Here is a 20971-nt window from a genome sequence, read left to right on the forward strand (position 1 = left end):
TCGACATTTCGACTTTTTTCTCGAAAAAAATCTTCCCCCAGTTATAACTAATATAGAAACATGCAGCATGTGTCTTCATTCTAAGGCTGATACATGACTTTTAATTTTTTGTGGCTCCAGACATATTTGTTTTTTGTGTTTTTGGTCCAATATGGATCATTCAACATTTTGGGTTTGGGTATTTGGGTCTAGCTCCTCTACTTTTGGTCATCCTGATCCTGCTTCTTTCTCTCCAATTTTCCACCAAACCGGTTCCAGGGCTGGTTTTGTTTCACAACTCGTTCAACTTGGGAATCAGCTGAGAACCGGTTTGCTTTTCCATAGTTCGGGTGTTAAGGGGAGCCACGTCATTACGTCGCTGCTTTTGCATCAGTGCGTAGCAACAACTATGGACGACCTCGCGGTTGTACAGCTGTTGCTTCATTCTGATCAGAAAAACGGCAGATCCAATGCCAAAGCCCAGCAAAGAGTTGGTGCTACGTTGGAACCGGTTCTTCTGGCCCGGAGCCAGTTCTTTGTCAGTGGAAACAGAAAAACTGGTTCCAAACTCAGCACTGGCCCAGAACCAGAACCAGAACCAGAACCAGAACCAGAACCAGAATAGGACCAGGAACTGGTTTGGTGGAAAAGGGCCATCCGTACATATTGGGTTGGTTGAGGAGCGAAATTTGGAGGAAAATCGGAGTGTTTCTTTGTGTCTTTTGCGTTTATTATTATCGCATCCAACTAAACCTCCTCATTTCAGATGACAATATCCTAAATAAGTGCTGCCAGAGCTGAGATGAGGACTAGCGAGACTCCGGGGTCAGCTGCAAATCTCTGAGGTTTGGGAGTAGCGGGCCAATCACAGAGGACCACAGGACGAGCACCCCGAGTTCACTCAGTCCGGTTCCATGCACATCTAAATCCAGCTATTGGCAACAATCCAGCTCAGGATCAAACTGAAGTTTCCCAGAAATCCAGGTAAACGTGCACGAGAAGACAATCCATTATTGAGTGAGGTGTGTTCGACTCCGCGACGCTAGCGCTACACGCACTTTTGCGTTGGCGTTCTTCCGGTTCCTTTTTTGTTGTTCATCTTCTTCTTCTCCTACTCTTTTGATATTCTGGCTTTCGCGGTTTCATCTCTTCCGGAAAGGGGGGATAGTCGCTAGCCCGGCTAAGTGTGGGTTGGTATACATGCCGGAATAACTCGGACGAATTATCTGGTACTAAAAACTCCATCTCAAGAGTTTCACTTCGGTTCGACTACAGCCCTGCTAAGGTGTAAACATGGCTGTTAAAACCTCGATATCGGTTGGATTAAGGCAGGGGTCAGCAATCCGCGGCTCTAGAGCCGCATGCGGCTCTTTAGCGCCGCCCTAGTAGATCCCTGGAGATTTTTCAAATATGTTTTTTTTTTCCTTTTTTTCTTATTTTTTCCTTTTTTTCCTTTTTTTTTCTTTTTTCTCTTTCTTTTCCTTTTTTTCTCTTTCTTCTTTTTTTTCTTCTTTTTTTCCTTTTTTTCTCTTTTTTTTCTTCCTTTTCCTTTCCTTTTTAATCTCGCCATTTCGACTTTTTCCTCGACATTTTGACTTTTTACTCAACATTTCCGATTTTTTTCTCTACATTTCGACTTTTTTCTCAACATTTCCACTTTTTTTTTTAAATTTCCACTTTTTTCTCGACGTGCATGATGAAAAAAAAAATCTTCCCCCAGTTATAACTAATATAGTATAATATGTTGTCTTCATTTTAAGGCTTATACAAGACTTTTCATTTTTTGCGGCTCCAGACATATTAGTTTTTTGTGTTTTTGGTCCAATATGGCTCTAAAACATTTTGGGTTGCTGACCCCTGGCTTAAAGCAACAATTCGTTCAATTGCGTTCAATTATCTGTTGACAAATTGTCTGTCCCGTCAATCTGGGAGGGTCCGAGTCTGCCACAAAAGGTACAAACTGAAGAACTTTATGTCACTTCTTTGCGCTAAGTAGCTAAGCGATATTAGACCACACCCCTAATTGCGCAATACATTCCTTGGCTTTAGTAGAGGTGTTTATTTCTGCTGCTAGCTTTTAACACGGAGGATATAAACTGGCGTTTGGAGCCCTGGTGGCCAGTGGAGGTACTGCAGCGGCCCTGTAACTGGGTGTAGCGTCCTCACCTTGTCCATGTCCTGCTTGAAGCCGCTGTAGACGCTGTTGCTCTGGGACACCGTCCCCTGGAACTCGTCAAACTTCTTGGAGTACATTTCCAGCTGAGGAGAAGTGATTTTTTTTTAAAACATGAAAGTCGTTTCAGCAGAAGCAGAAATGCAAGCGTTGCCGTGACGACCGGCGTCTGTACCTGGCCCTTCATGTCGGTCTCCTGCTCTTTCAGGGCCCGCATGTGCAGTTTACACTCGGCCACCTGTTTCAGCAGCTGTTGGACACGACAACGTTAAAATCACCCAGTTCTTCTATCCTTCTTTCCTCCTGCTCTCTCCTTCCTTCTTCCTTTCCTCTCTTCCTCCTTTTTTACCCTCCTTTACTCCTTTTTCTTCCTACTTCCCTTTCGTCATTCGTTCCTTTATTACCTTATTTGCTTTTCCTTCCTTATTTCCTTCCTTTCTCCCTTCCTTCCATCTTTTCTCCCTTCCTTAGTCCCTTTCCTACTTCCTTCTTTCCTTATTTTCTCCATTCCTTCCTTCTTCCCTCCCTCCCTTCTTTCCTTTTCTCCCTTCTTTCCATCTTTTCTCCCTACCTTACTCCCTTTCCTACTTCCTTCCTTCCTTCTTTTCTCCTTTCTTCCTTACTTCCTTCTTTTCTTCCTTCCATCTTTTCTCCCTTCTTTCCATCTTTTCTCCTTTCCTCTCTCCCTTTCCTACTTCCTTCCTTCTTTCCTTCTTTTCTCCTTTCTCCCTTCCTTCCATCTTTCCTTCCTTCCATCTTTTCTCCCTTCCTTACTCCCTTTCCTACTTCCTTCCTTCTTTTCTCCTTTCTTCCTTACTTCCTTCTTTCCTACTTCCTTATTTCCTCCATTCCTTCCTTCTTCCCTCCCTCCCTTCTTTCCTTTTCTCCCTTCCTTCCATCTTTTCTCCTTTCTTCCTTACTTCCTTCTTTCCTTCATTCCTTCTTTCCTCCCTTCCCCCTCCCTTGACCCAAACACAGCACACGGGTTAAACAGTTAAAGTGTGGAGACTCTGGGGAGAAAGCGACGCACTGACCAGTTCCTTCTCCAGCTTGTGCTTGTCCTCGGCCTCCTTCAGGAACAGGTTGGCCTGCGTGAGTTTGGTCTCCAGCAGCTTCTCCTTCAGGTCTCGGTGCTTGAACACCTTTTCCAGGTTCTGGAAAACATTCAGGTGAATTTACGAGATGTTTTTTAACACGGAAAGGCGTTTCATTCCCGCTGGAGGAGAAGCGTTGGCTGCAGGACTGTGTCTAATAGATGTAAGACCAGGCTGAGATTCAGCAGATACTTCACATATGTGTGTGGGGGTTTTTACGTAAGCGCGGTGAATCCAGTGAACTCTACGCCCACGTATTCGGTAGAGATGCACCGATCAGGATTTTGAGGGCCAATCACTGATCTCCAAAACCAGTATCTGCCGATCCCGATATTGCCGATCACAGCGTGAAATCCATAAATTCTTCAATATTGTTGTCTCATGTACAGGACTGTCTCAGAAAATTAGAATATTGTGATAAAGTTCTTTATTTTCTGTAATGCAATTACAAAAACAAAAATGTCATACATTCTGGATTCATTACAAATCAACTGAAATATTGCAAGCCTTTTATTATTTTAATATTGCTGATCATGGTTTACAGCTTAAGAAAACTCAAATATCCTATCTAAAAAAATTAGAATATTCTGGGAATCTTAATCTTAAACTGTAAACCATGATCAGCAATATTAAAATAATAAAAGGCTTGCAATATTTCAGTTGATTTGTAATGAATCCAGAATTTATGACATTTTTGCATTACAGAAAATAAAGGACTTTATCACAATATTCTAATTTTCTGAGACAGTCCTGTACTCCGTGTGAGAAACTTTCAAATGTCTTCAAATGTCTGCACTTTGCAAACTGCAAATTTGTCGTTGTTCGGACATTGTAAAACTCCCGTACCGGCGAAGCCGGTCACGCCCCCTTAGGAGACCTGGGTGTGAGATGTGGGAACGCAGCGCAGGCAGCGGTTTGTTGTTGTAAAAGTCATCAGATCGGCTGCTTTGAACTATTACAGTATTTTGAGAACGCTGATCAAAACCGATCTGCCATCGGTATCGGACGCCATTATCGGCCAATACCGATCGGCAGTACTCGAGTTGTAAAAAGAAATCAGGGGGGATGGTGGATTTTATCATATGGGGACAGATAATTTGTGCTGATTACAAATAATATAATATATTACAAATAATAGCAGTGACCAAAACACCTGCAGAAATACTGCAGGAATGACATAGCAGCAGTTAAATGCAGCCTTCTGTAAGCTTTAAATATCCACTGGGCTTACATCAAATACATCAAAACACAACAATAAAAAACACTTTTCTGAACTTATCAATATGACTCTGTCCTTCACAGGATAAGTAAAATGGATCACTGCAAAAACTCAAAATCTTAACAAGAATATTTGTCTTATTTCTAGTTAAAATGTCTCATTTTAGTAAAATAATCTCATTACACTTAAAACAAGACTCATCACTGGAAAAAACAACAATTTTCACCTGTTTCAAGTAGATTTTCACTTGAAATAAGTAGAAAAATCTGCCAGTGGAACAAGATTTTATTGCTTGTAATGAGAAGATAAATCTTATTTCAAGTGAAAATTTACTTGAAACAGGTGAAAATTGTCAAATAAGTTATTTTTCTGGTGTTATTTTTCTGGTGATGACTCTAAATGTTGAAATAGCAGTAAAACCACATTCATTGATGAAATGACATAAGGGATGGAAAGGAGGGATGGCAGTTTTACAGGGGGGATGATTTGGACCGTTTTTATTTCAGGGGGGGTGCCATCCTCCCTCACCCCCCTTCATCCCCCTCAGCTCGAGTACTGCTGATCGGTTGGTGATCTCTAGTATTCGGGGTGAGAGCCCTGTGCCGGCTGTGTCTGCTCGGTGTGTCGGTGCGTACCGCCTCTCGCTGGTCGTACTGTGAAATGAGTCCCTTGAGTTTGTCGGCCAGGGCGCCGTTCTCCTGGCACAGCTTGGTGTTGCGGCTGCTGTGCTCCTCGATCTGGGCCTGGATCTCGCTCAGCGTCCCCTGGAAGTGGGTGGTGATCTCTTTCCTCTTCAGGTCGTCCTCCCTGCACCTCTGCAGGGTCTCCTCCTGCAAACCAACCATGCAATTACCGCCAGATCTTTGGCCACATTCACACATAGCCGGGTATTTACAAAAACGGATATTTCCCCCTCTACGTTTTGAAAAATACCATCATTTACACGAACCCACATGAATACGCTGTTAAGGTGCTATGAGCAGCCAAACCTACAGGGGGCAGTGTAACGAGAAGATAAAGTCATGCTAGCCAATCAGAATCCTGGAAAAAAACATCAACAAATGACACGAGTAACTTCCAGTTACTTCCAAGATGAACCAGAGTCTTTGGTTTGGAGTGACAGAGAAGTGGAGTTACTTTTAAGTGTGACTTTAGAATATAAAACAGGTAAAATACAAGAAAATATTGACGGTGGCCAAACAAATTGTAAACACAGGTCGCACACATGACGCTGGTGACGTTTCTGTTGCATAACGTGATGTTCTGAAGCCTAAATCTCTGTTTCCCTCCGTTTACAAGCAAACGTGAAGTTTTTAAAAATCTCCACTTTGGCCGGAGTTTTCAGAAATGATGGTGACTTTGAGCTTCGTTTTCGTGTAAACGAACGACCAAAACGCATGAAAACGCCACCGTTTTTGCTACATGGAAACGGGGCCTTTGTTTTCCGTTTCGTTTGTTCACATATGCCCCAGGTTGCATAGGCCCCAGGAAATTATAACCAATATTTGACGTAGTTACCAGCTAATTACACTTCAATGACCATGTAGTTACCTTGTATTTACTATACATTTCATGGATAACTACCGGGTATTTACCCATTCATTATTGATTTATGTATTATCAATGGATTGGTGCAGGTACCCCCGAGGGGTGTAAATTACTCTATTGACCTTGTAATTAACCTGATAGTTACCATGTTTTACCTGGCTATTGGCAGGTACTTACCTTGAAGTTACTTGCCCAGTAATTCTATTTCCTAATAAGTATTTTTTTTATTTACCCAATAAGTACAGACATTTTTACCTGGCTTTTACTCAGTAATTAAAGTGAAACTGGACTGTAAAAGAAAGCGTGTGTTGTTTCCATAATATTACCTGGTAATTGTAGATTATAATTATAAGGATTTGAACAATTGGCAAATTGCATCATCACGTTCTCCGTGCGTCGCTGGTTTGATCCAGATATCCCAAATGATTAATCACCATGTATACAGGGATAACCCTGTTTGCTCACGCATGGAAACGGAATATTCCGAATGTTTCAGTAACCGGAATATTAGCAATAATCCGAATTTTGACTGCACGTAAACGTAGTCAATTTTTTCAACCCAGGCCTATTTGATCCCATACCTATTTACAGTAGGTCGGGGTGGGGGGGGGTCGGTACCTTCAGCGTCTTGTTGTGCCTCTGCAGCTCTCTGCAGAGCGACTCCAGCTTGCTTCGGGCCAGAACGGCCCGGCTGTGCTCGCTCTGCAGCTGGTCCTTTTCCTTCATCACCTGGAGCAGCTTCTTCTGCAGAACCTTCATCTGCTTCTGGTCCCCCCGATGCTCCTCCAGCTGCAGAAACAGACACGGAAACCAGACCACAGGGCCGAGGATGAGTCCTCGGTGCCGAGCGCTCACCTTTTCATTTCTGTGCTGTAGCCACTGACCAGCTCTGCGTGTTTCTTGATGATGGCCTCCAGCTTCTGCTCCGGCGAGCCCAGCTTGTTCAAGCTCTGCATCAGCAGCATGGCTTCCTTCCCTGAACACAATCTACAGTTAAAACAGGAGTCTGCAACCTTTATTATCGAAAGAGCCATTTTGCGCCCACTTCTACAAAAAAAAACATTTTCGGGAGCCGCAAGAAATAACAGACATTTTAAAAGTAATTTGACTTTTTTATGTAATAAAAATATGTAATTTAGTGTGAAACAGTTTCCTGTTTTATCCAAATATGTTATTTTGAACACATTTGGATAATATGTAGTCGTGCACTGCATTAGTGTGAAGTCGTCGTATTTTAAATGTGTGCGCCGCTCGCTGGTGAAATGTATCCCATAATAATTGGACCTAAACAGTGAAGCTGTTTTAGGGCCAGGCAGGAGAAAAAAGGGGAAGGGGAAGATTTTTTTTTATTGTGCACTTCAAGAAAAAAGTCAAAATGTCAAGAAAAAAGTTGAAATGTCGAGATTAATGTCGAGAAAAAAGCCAAAAGTTTGAGAAAAAAGTCAAAATTTCGTGAATAAAGTTGAAATGTTGTGAAAAAAGGCGAAATTTCGACTTTATTCTTGAAATTGTATTTCAACATTAATCTCGACATTTCGACTTTTTTCTCGACATTTCGACTTTTTTCTCGAAGTGCACAATAAAAAAAAATCTTCCTCCTCTAAAATATTATTTTTATTTTTCTCCTGCCTGGCCCTAATACTCTTCCATAGAAACTCACATAATATGAACAGTTCCAGTTGGTGATCTGCAGATCTGAACAAGTTCATGTTCAAGTTCTTTATTTGCAAATATGTTGCGTTCAGTTCAACGTTCTCACAGAAATGAACGTGTTCAACACTGACAACACATTAACCCTTGTGCTGTCTTTGGGTCAAGGAAGGAGGAAGGGAAGAAGGGAGGAAAGAAGGAAGGAAGAATGAAAAGAAGGAAGGAAGGAAGGGAGAAAAGAAGAGAGAAAAGAAGGAAGGAAGGAAGGAAGGAAGGAAGGAAGGAAGGAAGGAAGGAAGGAAGGAAGGAAGGAAGGAAGGAAGGAAGGAAGGAAGGAAGGAAGGAAGGAAGGAAGGGAGAAAAGAAGGAAGGAAGGAAGGAAGGAAATAAGGGAAAAAGGAAGGAAGGAAGGAAGGAAATAAGGGAAAAAGGAAGGAAGGAAGGAAGGAAAGAAGGAAGGAAGGGAGAATCAAGGAAGGAAGGGAGAAAACAAGGAAGGAAGGAAGGAAGGAAGGAAGGAAATAAGGGAAAAGGGAAGGAAGGAAGGAAAGAAGGAAGGAAGGAAGAAAACAAGGAAGGAAGGAAGGAAGGAAGGAAATAAGGGAAAAAGGAAGGAAGGAAGGAAGGAAGGAAGGAAGGAAGGAAGGAAGGAAGGAAGGAAGGAAGGAAGGAAGGAAGGAAGGAAGGAAGGAAGGAAGGAAGGAAGGAAGGGAGAAAATAAGGAAGGAAGGGAGAAAGGAAGGAAGGAAGGGAGAAAAGAAGGAAGGAAGGAAGGAAGGAAGGAAGGAAGGAAGGAAGGAAATAAGGGAAAAAGGAAGGAAGGAAGGAAGGAAGGAAGGAAGGAAGGAAGGAAGGAAGGAAGGAAGGAAGGAAGGAAGGAAGGAAGGAAGGAAGGAAGGAAGAAAAGAAGGAAGGAAGGATGGAAGGAAATAAGGGAAAAAGGAAGGAAGGAAGGAAGGAAGGAAGGAAGGAAGGAAGGAAGGAAGGAAGGAAGGAAGGAAGGAAGGAAGGAAGGAAGGAAGGAAGGGAGAAAAGAGGAAGGGAGAAGGAAGGAGAGAGCAGGAGGAAAGAAGGAACAGGAGAATTAGGTCATTTTGACCTAAAGACAGTACCAGGGTTAATTAAACCTTTTATGCTTTAGATCTCAGTCAAACTTGTCTCAACCAGAATCAGTGAAACGTGATGAAATAATAATCACCGAGGTTTTTGAGCATCTTCTTCTCGGCCTTCTGGTCCCTGCGGGAGTCCGGCTCCTTGGCCGGCGTGACCTCGTCTCCGTCCTCGGGCTCAGCTGTGATCTGGGCGGCCTGGTAGGTGTTAATGATGTCCTCCAGCTGCTGGGCCAGGTCCTCGGTCAGGTCGGGGCCGGCGGGGCCCGCGGGGGCGGCGGGGCTGCTCTCCTGAAGGACCTCCATTCCTCAGAGATTCTGTCGCTGCAAGAGACGTCAGAAACGCGTTAGCTGAGTGCCAGATGAGTTTAAAAAGGGTTTATATGGTACCTTTTTAAGATCTGCAAAGCCTGACATTGGCCACGTTACATGATGTTTTTTAAATCGGAATTAATTATTCCGAATTACAGGACTGTCTCAGAAAATTAGAATATTGTGATTTTCTGTAATGCAATTACAAAAACAAAAATGTCCTACATTCTGGATTCATTACAAATCAACTGAAATATTGCAAGCCTTTTATTATTTTAATATTGCTGATCATAAGATCATTAAGAAAACTCAAATATCCTATCTCAAAAAATTAGAATATTCTGTGAATCTTAATCTTAAACTGTAAACCATAATCAGCAAAATATTAAAATAATAAAAGGCTTGCAATATTTCAGTTGATTTGTAATGAATCCAGAATGTATGACATTTTTGTTTTTTTAATTACATTACAGAAAATTAAGAACTTTATCACAATATTCTAATTTTCTGAGACAGTCCTGTATGGCACCTTTTTAAGATCTGCAAAGCCTGACATTGGCCACGTTACATGATGTTTTTTAATTCGGAATTAATTATTCTGAATTAAATAATTCAGAATTAAACTATTTTCCTTCGAGTTTACATGGAAATAGTAATTCTGAATTGAGGTTTACATGGAAAACACGTTTGATCGGCTTTAGCCAATTCCGCTTAAAGGAGACCTATTCTGAAAAACAGGTTTTCTCTTGCTTTAACATCTATAAAGTGGTCTCCCCTCAGCCTGACAACTCAGAGAAGGAGGAAAGTAACCAGATTCTGCAGTGTCTGTACAGCCGCCCGGATGAGCCGTCCAGTGTGATGTGGATCTACGAGCCAATAAGATTCTGCTCCTGTTGTTACGGAACCAAAATGCGATTTACATCGGTTGGTCTCCGATGCGTGAAACCACTAACAACTAACTCCGCCGGCCGGAGCTTCCGCCATTTTTTCGTAGCGGTGTATCGTGTCATTCAGGCAGCCAATCAGCACAGAGCCTCATTATCATAGCCCCGCCCACTCAGAATCCTGCATAGATAATGAGGTTAGAGAATGGGAAGATAAAGACATGGTTTAGAGGCTGAATTTCTAATTTATTTAGCAAAAACAATCTAAAGCTTGTTTTTAAGACATTCAAGGCCTGTTTAAAATAGCTATTAGATTCCATAATAGGTCCCCTTTAAGGTCTGGGGGTTGGGAAGGTTCTGATTGGATAGGGGGGGGACCGGAAGTTACGTCTACCGGAAGAAAAACAAACTTAGCCGCTACAACTTTGAAAAGCTCACAATTTTAATTTTTCCCTGCCATCTGTTGTTTTAATTATTTCCAGGTCCTCCAAGCTATTTATTAAATAAATGGTCTCTGCTCTTGACCAGCGTTTACTGCGTGCTGCCATCTTGAAACTTTGTTTGGAAAACAAGCCCAGCGCGGAATATAAGCGTCATGGAGACAGACGGGCGAGGGAACGAGCAGAAAGAAAGACCGGAATTAATTTAAAGAGGAATGAGTGTAAACATGATCTGGAATTATTCTATTCAGATTTAAAATCAGAATAAACCAGCCACTTACTTCAGAATTAAGTCTAATTCAGAATGGCCATTTTCATTCTGAATTAGGTGTTTACATGGTAATTTTTACTCATTTTAAATCGGATTTAATTTTAATTCTGAATTAGAGAGGAATTAAACTTCCCATGTAAACGCATTGATTGTGTTTACTAAAGTTGCTTTCGTCAAAGAAAATTATGACTAAATATCGTCGTCAACGAACTTTTATCACCTGAGGAAAACGAGACGAGACACAATGAAAATGCTGGTCATGTGACGATAACGATAATTAAATATATAATTTAATATCGTACAGGACCAAAAACAAGACTAAAATGTAGATTACAAAATCAAATTCATTTTGGTTGACCAAAACAAGATGAAATGTTCCAGCAAAGATTCTCTGGTTTAATGTCCATGTTTTCAGTAGTTTCTCTGGTTTAATGTCCATGTTTTCAGTAGTTTCTCTGGTTTAATGTCCATGTTTTCAGTAGTTTCTCTGGTTTAATGTCCATGTTTTCAGTAGTTTCTCTGGTTTAATGTCCATGTTTTCAGTAGTTTCTCTGGTTTAATGTCCATGTTTTCAGTAGTTTCTCTGGTTTAATGTCCATGTTTTCAGTAGTTTCTCTGGTTTAATGTCCATGTTTTCAGTAGTTTCTCTGGTTTAATGTCCATGTTTTCAGTAGTTTCTCTGGTTTAATGTCCATGTTTTCAGTAGTTTCTGGTTTAATGTCCATGTTTTCAGTAGTTTCTCTGGTTTAATGTCCATGTTTTCAGTAGTTTCTCTGGTTTAATGTCCATGTTTTCAGTAGTTTCTCTGGTTTAATGTCCATGTTTTCAGTAGTTTCTGGTTTAATGTCCGTGTTTTCAGTAGTTTCTCTGGTTTAATGTCCATGTTTTCAGTAGTTTCTCTGGTTTAATGTCCATGTTTTCAGTAGTTTCTCTGGTTTAATGTCCATGTTTTCAGTAGTTTCTCTGGTTTAATGTCCATGTTTTCAGTAGTTTCTCTGGTTTAATGTCCATGTTTTCAGTAGTTTCTCTGGTTTAATGTCCATGTTTCCAGTAGTTTCTCTGGTTTAGTTCTGCTGGGTGACGTTAGTCCTCAATCCCAGTCGCTGCAGCGGGTTAGTTAGTTAGTTAGTTAGTTAGTTAGTTAGTTAGTTAGTTAGTTAGTTAGTTAGTTAGTTAGTTAGTTAGTTAGTTAGTTAATCTTTATTAACTGGGGGAATCAGATCCAGAAGATGCAGCTGCAGAGTTAGAGGCTGATGCCGTTAACGCAGAGATCTAGTTAACGTCAACTAAAAACAAAGTTACAGAGAGAAACGCAGGGATCTGCTCTGGGGGGGAGAAGAAGAAGATCCATCTTTGGATCCACTTACCTACATAGACGTGGAAAAGAAAACCCAATGTGTCGTCGGAAAATAAAAAGATGGGGAGAAATACGGAAAAATAAATATGTTGTAAACTCAAATTAGAGTCTTCTGTATCTGGAATGAATGTATTCTTGAGTCTATAAGGTAACAATAATATAATAATAAGATAACCTTGTTTGAATTGTAAAATGGGTTTGGATAAATACAATCTTTGACTAAAACTAGACTAAAATGGTCCTGGACAATTCAGACTAAAATGAGACTAAAATGCTCAGACTTTTAGTCGACTGAAACTTGACACGACTAAAAGGAGAATGAACGTGACTAAAACTAATAAAAACTAAAATGATAGCTGGACCCAAAGACTAGACTAAAACTAAAATTTAAACAGGCTGACAGAAACAACACTCGTGTTTACCACAGCTTTCTTTAGTTTTTTATCTCATACGAGTTTAAATATCCTCAGTGGGGGCGATGCACGGTTCAATCCATCAAGCGTCCAGTTGGAGACGTATCTGGGGAACCTGCAGTGATTTGTAATAATAAAGGGCTTCAAGGAAAGCTCCGCCTACGTTTACCGTTACCACGGCAACTTAAAACAGGCTGACAGATGCTTTCAACTCAATACTCAAATATACGCCCAACCTAATCTCAGGTTTATGTTCTCCAGGGTGTAACAAGTTAATGTTGAATAAAAGCTAATTGTCTAATAATAAAATAAGACTTTTAAAGTCTGTAAATGACGATAAAAATACAGACTTTGCTTATCCAGCGCAAATAAAGTCAGGAGTCGGGGTGTAATATCAGAACTACTGCAGGTCAGAGGTCGTTTCAGTCCGGAGCAAATAGGACGTATAAGTATATTTCAACAGCTACAAGGTACGTTTATAAAAATCCTATTTTATAACTATTTTAATGTGGTTTTGGAACAGTGAGCTTCTGGAAACACTTTCTGAATTTGGATTTGATTTATCATCTAAATCAGGGGTGTCAAACTTTTCTTGGCGGGCCGGATTTGACCAATTATTTTCTTGCGGGCCGCACGCTCAAAATAACATAAACGGTGCGAAAAATGTAGTTTCTAATTCTTTTTTTTCACTATTGTTATCTAATCCAATATCAGTTTAGTTAATTTTAAAGGAAATATGCACGTTGTTTACACTCTAATTATGTAAAATATATTTCTTCAGGATCTTTTCTTGAAATTTTTTGTTTTTTTTCAAATTATGTAAGATACTTTTAATATCATTTTACAAAGATAAACAGAAACAAGTATGTTTTTTTTATATTTCGCTTTTTTATAGGAAATTTAATTAAAAGCAAAATCTTTCTTATTACATCCGAGAGTGTTTCTTTGTGATTTAGAGATTTTTCCAGTACAATTAAGTGTATTTATTTTTAAAAATGGGGCGGATATTTACGCCAGTGTGTTGAAAAAGTCCGCACTTCTCTTTTAACTGTTTTACTTTGTCACTATCCTCGTATTCTAAACTGATATTTTTCCTGCGAAAATATATAATAGTAGTCAGTTAATAAAAATAAACGACCGTCTACAAAGAAATAAAATCGGCAAATGCATTCTAGAAAACTAAAAAAATGTTGAAAACTGCTCTATTTGTGGAATAACGATGGATTTGTAGAAGAAATATATTATGGGATATGCTGCGATTCATGGCAATTATTTATGCCTTCCTTTTTAGTAAATTAACATTTCGGTTTTTTTCGTTGGAAACTTCTCCGCACCGCACATTTGACACCCCTGATCTAAATCCTACCTCTAGACCAGATATCTCATTCTGAATCTGTGGTACACTGCAAAAACTCAAAATCTTACCAGTGTGGCAGGATGAGGCTCAACTCCAGAGTTTGGTAAAACAGGACTTTATTCCCAGACAACGGAATCCAACTGACAAAAGAACTGAAAGTTGACAACTAACAGCTGACAAAAGAAAACAAACGTTGCTAAGCAACCAATAAACACTTGTGACCACGCCCCCTTCCCTACAGTCCTGATGAGGTCCATAATTGTCCAGAAAAATAACCTGTTATTTGACAATTTTCACCGGTTTCAAGTAAATTTTCACTTGAAATAAGTAGAAAAATCTGCCAGTGGGACAAGATTTATCTCTATCTCTATCTCTATCCACCCCCGCTACACCTTGTTAAGCCGCATTTTGTAATAACGGTGCATTTTGTAATAAACGTCCAAAATGTAATAACTTTTTTATTGCATTTTGTAATAAAGCCGCATTTTGCACACTGCAAAATCTCAAAATCTTACCAGGAATATTTTTCTTATTTCTAGTTAAAATGTCTAATTTTTAGTCAAAAAATCTCATTACACTTAAAACGATAACTTGTTATTTGACAATTTTCACCTGTTTCAAGTAAATTTTCACTTGAAATAAGTGGAAAAATCTGCCAGTGGAACAAGATTTATCTTCTCATTACAAGCAAAAAAATCTTGTTCCACTGGCAGATTTTTCTACTTATTTCAAGTGAAAATCTACTTGAAACAGGTGAAAATAGTTGTTTTTTCCAGTGATGAGTCTTGTTTTAAGTGTAATGAGGTTTTCTGACTAAAAATGAGACATTTTAACTAGAAATATGACCAATATTCTTGTTGAGTTTTTGCAGTGTAGGCTCGCCACCCGTCCCTTGAAATACGGAATTGTTACGTAATTGGGAATTAAAAGTTGCGTTCCGTATTGAACCAATACGGACATATATTATGCACTTATTTATTTTATTTTATTATTTTCACCTGTTTCAAGTACATTTTCACTTGAAATAAGTAGAAAAATCTGCTAGTGGGACAAGATTTATCTTGTTAAGATTTTGAATTTTTGCAGTGTATTTATGTTCACTCTGAGTTTGTGGCCAGTGTTTAGCGTGTTTATCAGCGTTCAGGCCTCACACAGCTGATCAGGTTAACCAGGTTAATGGTCGGTCGGTGAAACGTTTGGGTTTAAAACAGAGTCTCGGGGGACGTGAGTCGTTCAGAAGGTCATGGTGGTTATTTTAAAGGAGAGCCGACGACCTTCTCCGTGACCTTCAGACCCCTGAGAGGGGACTCCGCCCCCTTAAAGCAGCTTTTCTAGTCGTATCTACGTGGTGTTTTTACCTCAGTGGTAATTTTACCTCCGTGGTGTTTTTACCTCCGTGTTGTTTTTACCTCCGTGGTGTTTTTACCTCCGTGGTGTTTTTACCTCCGTGGTACTTTTACCTCAGTGGTGTTTTTACTTCCGTAGTGTTTTTACCTCAGTGGTGTTTTTACCTCAGTGGTGTTTTTACCTCCGTGGTGTTTTTACCTCAGTGGTGTTTTTACCTCAGTGGTGTTTTTACTTCAGTGGTACTTTTACCTCAGTGGTGTTTTTACCTCAGTGGTGTTTTTACCTCAGTGGTGTTTTTACCTCCGTGGTGTTTTTACCTCCGTGGTACTTTTACCTCAGTGGTGTTTTTACTTCCGTAGTGTTTTTACCTCAGTGGTGTTTTTACCTCAGTGGTGTTTTTACCTCCGTGGTGTTTTTACCTCAGTGGTGTTTTTACCTCAGTGGTGTTTTTACTTCAGTGGTACTTTTACCTCAGTGGTGTTTTTACCTCAGTGGTGTTTTTACCTCCGTGGTGTTTTTACCTCAGTGGTGTTTTTACCTCAGTGGTGTTTTTACCTCCGTGGTGTTTTTACCTCAGTGGTGTTTTTACCTCAGTGGTGTTTTTACTTCCGTAGTGTTTTTACCTCAGTGGTGTTTTTACCAAACATGTCACAATTTTTTTATTAGGACTCCAGGAAGTCCTGTCTTTCTTCTTCTACTAATACTACTTCTACTTGTTTTTCTTCTACTTCTTCTACTTCTTCTTCTACTATTTCTACTTTCTTCCTTTATTATTTCTACTACTTCTACTTCTTGTACTTCTACTTCATCTGCTTCTGCTTCTCCTACTTCTACTTCTACTATTTCTACTTTTTCTTCCTCTATTATTTCTACTACTTCTACTTTTTCTTCTACTATTTCTACTACTTCTATTTGTACTTCTACTGCTTCTGCTTCTCCTACTTCTACTAATTCTCTATTTCTTCTACTACTTCTACTTCTACTTCTCCTACTATTTCTACTTTTTCTTCTTCTACTACTTCTACTTTTCTTCTACTATTTTTATTACTTCTACTTTTTCTTCTACTATTTCTACTACTTTTACTTGTACTTCTACTTCTTGTACTTCATCTGCTTCTGCTTCTCCTACTTCTACTTCTACTATTCCTCTACTTCTTCTACTATTTCTACTTTTTCTTCTACTATTTCTACTTCTTCTACTTCTACTTCTTGTACTTCTACTTCTACTCCATCTGCTTCTGCTTCTCCTACTTCTACTTCTACTACTACTTCTTTTACTACCACTTCTTCTACTTCTACTTCTAAAAAGGCTTCAAATATTCAGTAAACCCAGAGAGAAACTTGTTTCTGCAGGACTGAATGTCGGCGCTGCTTCAGATCAGGTTGAGGAAAACTTCTGTCAGTAAACACGGCTGATATTTCCTCAAACACTCCAACAAATGGAGTTAAAACTCCACCGGGGGAAACTAAAAAGCTCTTTCTGTGAAGGCAGCAGAAGAGAGAATAAATGCTTTCTGGAGATTCTGGCCTCTCTGACGCTTCACTGACGGACGTTTATATTTAGATGTTAACGACTAGGAAAACTAGATTCTTGTCACCTCAGAATTTTGGTCGTTACCTCAGATACATTCACTCAAACACAAAGTATACCATAAAAACAATACAAAATGATGAAATAACAATGAAAATGTTGGCATTTGTGACGACTGCATGAAATCTTCAGGATTTGGAGGTTCTTATGCAGTTATTTACTACACAGAAAGTCTTGCTTATTTCAGCGAGACGATGCATTCTTCACATTATGCAACAGTCCGGTTTCAGACTGGGGTGAAACTGCAAAACGGAACTGTTAAAGGTGATATAGGAATAAAAAAAGGACGCAATTTCCTAAAGTCTGACAGAAACAGAGGTGTCAAGTAACAAAGTACAAATACTTTGTTACCTTACTTAAGTAGAAATTTTGGTTATCTATACTTCACTGGAGTAATTATTTTTCAGACGACTTTTTACTTTTACTCCTTACATTTTCACACAATTATCTGTACTTTTTACTCCTTACATTTTAAAAACAGCCTCGTTACTCTATTTCATTTCGGCCTTTAAATAAAAACTATCCATTTAAATTGCTCCATCCGGATAGAGTGAATTTGGTTGTGGTTGTTTCAGATGTTCTTGTCCAGTTTTGTTCTTACATCCGTTCCCTCAGATTCCTGCAACTAAACTTGGATGTACATTCCAATAAAGGTTAGGATAAATGATAACATGAACATGAAGTTTGACTTTTTGTACCATTACAATACTTATAGGCAACTAGTCATCATATCTCCTGCTCTCTGAAACACGTTAATGCTCAATAGTACACATATATGCTTCTTTAATATATTTGCATTATACTAAGATACATTCATTTTCAATGGCTTTCAAATGGCTTTTTTCCCCCCTTACATTACTTTTACTTTTATACTTTAAGTAGTTTTGAAACCAGTACTTTTATACTTTTACTTGAGTAAAAAACTTGAGTTGATACTTCAACTTCTACAGGAGTATTTTTAAACTCTAGTATCTATACTTCTACCTGAGTAATGAATGTGAATACTGAAGACACCTCTGGACAGAAATATCGGTTGTGAGGTTTTAGATCGGAGGAAAGAGATACGGAAAAAAAGCAAGATTTTTCAACCATGTTTTTACAGCTCTGTTCATCCGGAAGTTTGTGCTGCTTCGTAATTCCACCACCGACCACTAGGTGGTGACGTGTGTTCCTTTCTGCACCATTAAAGCTCGCAACGCTTATGTAGCTCAGATATGCAACAACGAAGGAGGAGAAGTAGCGGATAATACGCGTTGATTCGTCGTAACACTTCTAGAGGGACGTGTCTTGGGCAATTGTGAAACTTACGGTGCTGCTACGTTCATACTTCGTAGAAAAAAATAAACTGAGCGTTTAACTGTAGGCCAAATGCAACATGGTCTGAAGGTGGGCGGAGTCAAACATGGTGGATCTGTGATGTCACAACACCCTGTAAATTTGACTCTCAGCGTCAAAGTTTCACAGAAGAGATCCAGATTTTATTTTGAAAATACTCCTGATTATAATTCACTGACGCGGGTTTGTGATGTCACAGAACCTTCTGCATCAGTTCAAACAACATATATGGCACCATTTTCTTTTTCCTGAGATGTAAAGTTAAAGCCCGGCCTGGCTGCGTGGTCGGAGCCTGTTTATGTGCACAGATTTAGCGCAGCCCTCACGCCGCCTGTGCTTTCACAAGCGCAGCATGCAGCACCTGTTCAGGACCAGCTATTTTAAGAACTTCTTAATATGGGCACATTATTTATTTATTTATTTATCCGTCTATAATCCATCCTGGGTGAATGGAGCAAAAGTCCACATTTTCATCACTTAACTGTTCAGACAAATCAGGAAATCAACACAACTGTTACCGACGTTGATTTGGAAAAATGGGAATTAGATAAACAGCATCACATTTTAACGGCAGGCCTGATCCTTCAGAATTAGAGAGGTTTTCTCACTCCGAGCGCTTTTTCTCAACGGGTGACGCGCTCGAGTCTCGCTGCAGTTAACAGCTTCTCATCTTTAGCAGACTTGGCAACCTTGGCAACGCAGCCGTCACATTCAGAGAGGAGCTTGTTAGTATTTAAAGACCCGCAGACGCCTCCAAACTATCCAGGATCAGGAGATCTGGGTCGGTTTGGTTTCTGTTTGTTATTTTCATGTTATTCAAACAAGAGAAGCAGGATTATGACAGAAAAAACAGGGTCTTACCGGGATCGGGGGCCACAGGGGGAAGAGTGTCGAGGGGCTCGAGCAAAAACTGCTGCCACTGATACGACAGCTGAGATAAGACCTCAAAATAAACCCGGGGGGATGTGGGGGGGCCGGGCCGCCACTCTGACCAAAACACTTCACTCTGCTCTGGACTGCACTGCAAAAACTACAAATCTTACCAGGAATGTTTGCCTTATTTCTAGTTAAAATGTCTCATTTTTAGTCAAAAAATCTCATTACACTTAAAACAAGAGTAATTACCAGAAAGATAACTTATTTGACAATTTTCACCTGTTTCAAGTACATTTTCTGCCAGTGGAACAAGGTTTTTTGCTTGTAATGAGAAGATAAATCTTGTCCCACTGGCAGATTTTTCTACTTTTTCTACAACTGAAAATTTACTTGAAACAGGTGAAAATTGTCAAATAAGTTCTTTTTCTGGTAATGACTCTTGTTTTAAGTGTAATGAGATTTTTTGACTAAAAATGAGACATTTTAACTAAAAATAAGACAAATATTCCTGGTAAGATTTTGAGTTTTTGCAGTGTGATCCAGGGACTGATGCCCCGGGCACCCCAAACCCCCCACCTCCGCTACACCTTGTTGATAAACGTCCAAAATGTAATAACTTGAAAATTGTTGATTTTTTCCAGTGATGAATCTTGTTTTAAGTGTAATGAGATTTGACTAAAAATGAGACATTTTAACTAGAAATAAGACAAATATTCTTGTTAAGATTTTGAGTTTTTGCAGTGTAGGCTTGCCACCCGTCCCTTGAATTGTTACGTAATTGGGAATTAAAAGTTGCGTTCCGTATTGAACCAATACCGACATATATTATGCTCTTATTTATTGATGTCATAATATACAGGTGAAGGTTGGAAAATTTGAATATATTGCAAAACGTCATTCGTAGTAAATTTAACTAAAGGTGAAACAAGTATATTATTTCCCACTACATTCAAAGTGAGATATTTCAAGCCTTTATTTGTTATAATGTTGATGATTATGGCTCACAGATTATGAAAACCCCAAGTAAGAAATCTAAAAAATTTGAATATTTTATGAAATCAATAAACAATTAAATCATCACAATTATAACAAATAAAGGCTTAACATATCTTGCTTAGCATGTAATAAGACTAGGTAATATATTAGTTTCACCTTTTAAGTTGAATTATTGAAATAAATTAACTTTTACACCATATTCTAATTTTCTGATCTTCACCTGTATCTATATTCTACGTCTGGGCTGATGTGGACAAACATAGAATAGGAGACTATTTCTGCTGCTATATGGTTGGCTGTCTGTACAGTCATGCAAGTTCAATGCTATTAAAGCACTTTAAACTTTAAAGGGGACCTATTATGGCATCTAATCCCTATTTTAAACAGGCCTTGAATGTCTTAAAAACAAGCTTTTGATTGTTTTTGCTAAATAAATTAGAAATTCAGCCTCTAAACCATGTCTTTATCTTCCCATTCTTTAACCTCATTATCTATGCAGGATTCTGAGTGGGCGGGGCTATGATAATGAGGCACTGTGCTGATTGGCTGCCTGAATGACGCGATACACCGCTACGAAAAAATGGTGGAAGCTCCGGCCGGTGGAGTTATTTACACCGTGTCCTAATAACTGCATGTGATGCAAACGAGCGTCAGCGACAAAATCAATTCCATTGCTTTATTTTCTATTGGACTGTCCTAACTGGCCGTTTTGAGCTGAACATTTGTCGGACGCCCTGCTTCTATTTTCTTCCTGTCACTCGCGTTGAAAGCCGGTTGAAATCGCTGTAGGAAACAGTCATGATGAGGAACGGCTGGTCCATTTATTTGAAATGAGAAGTTATCTCTATGATTCCTCCTCATTTCACTACAAAAACCTCAATAAAGTGGCAGCTGCTGGAGGGAGATGGACAGAGAGACGATGTCACGCAGTGCTACGATAGTCGGACACTCTCATGCAGTTACACGGTGTTTAGTTGTGGCCGTGGTTGGCATTTACGTAACTTTGGGGAGCAGAATCTT

General features: G+C 39.4%; 1 protein-coding gene across 1 annotated transcript in view; it reads right to left on the reverse strand.

The window, feature by feature from the left end:
- The window catches only part of txlnbb (taxilin beta b), a 20160-nt gene extending 1149 nt beyond the window's left edge, over positions 1–19011 (reverse strand). Inside the window, exons 1-8 of the mRNA XM_061743950.1 lie at positions 18941–19011; positions 8862–9096; positions 6898–6989; positions 6632–6802; positions 5101–5295; positions 3187–3306; positions 2328–2402; positions 2146–2238 (exon numbers count right to left, since the gene is read on the reverse strand). Of these exons, the coding sequence (XP_061599934.1) occupies positions 2146–2238; positions 2328–2402; positions 3187–3306; positions 5101–5295; positions 6632–6802; positions 6898–6989; positions 8862–9078 (963 nt within the window). The 5' untranslated portion in view covers positions 9079–9096; positions 18941–19011. The remainder of the gene's footprint in view (positions 1–2145; positions 2239–2327; positions 2403–3186; positions 3307–5100; positions 5296–6631; positions 6803–6897; positions 6990–8861; positions 9097–18940) is intronic.
- Positions 19012–20971: the final 1960 nt, after the last annotated feature.

This window comes from Cololabis saira, chromosome 16 (genome assembly GCF_033807715.1).
Source record: "Cololabis saira isolate AMF1-May2022 chromosome 16, fColSai1.1, whole genome shotgun sequence".
Lineage (NCBI taxonomy): Eukaryota > Metazoa > Chordata > Actinopteri > Beloniformes > Belonidae > Cololabis > Cololabis saira.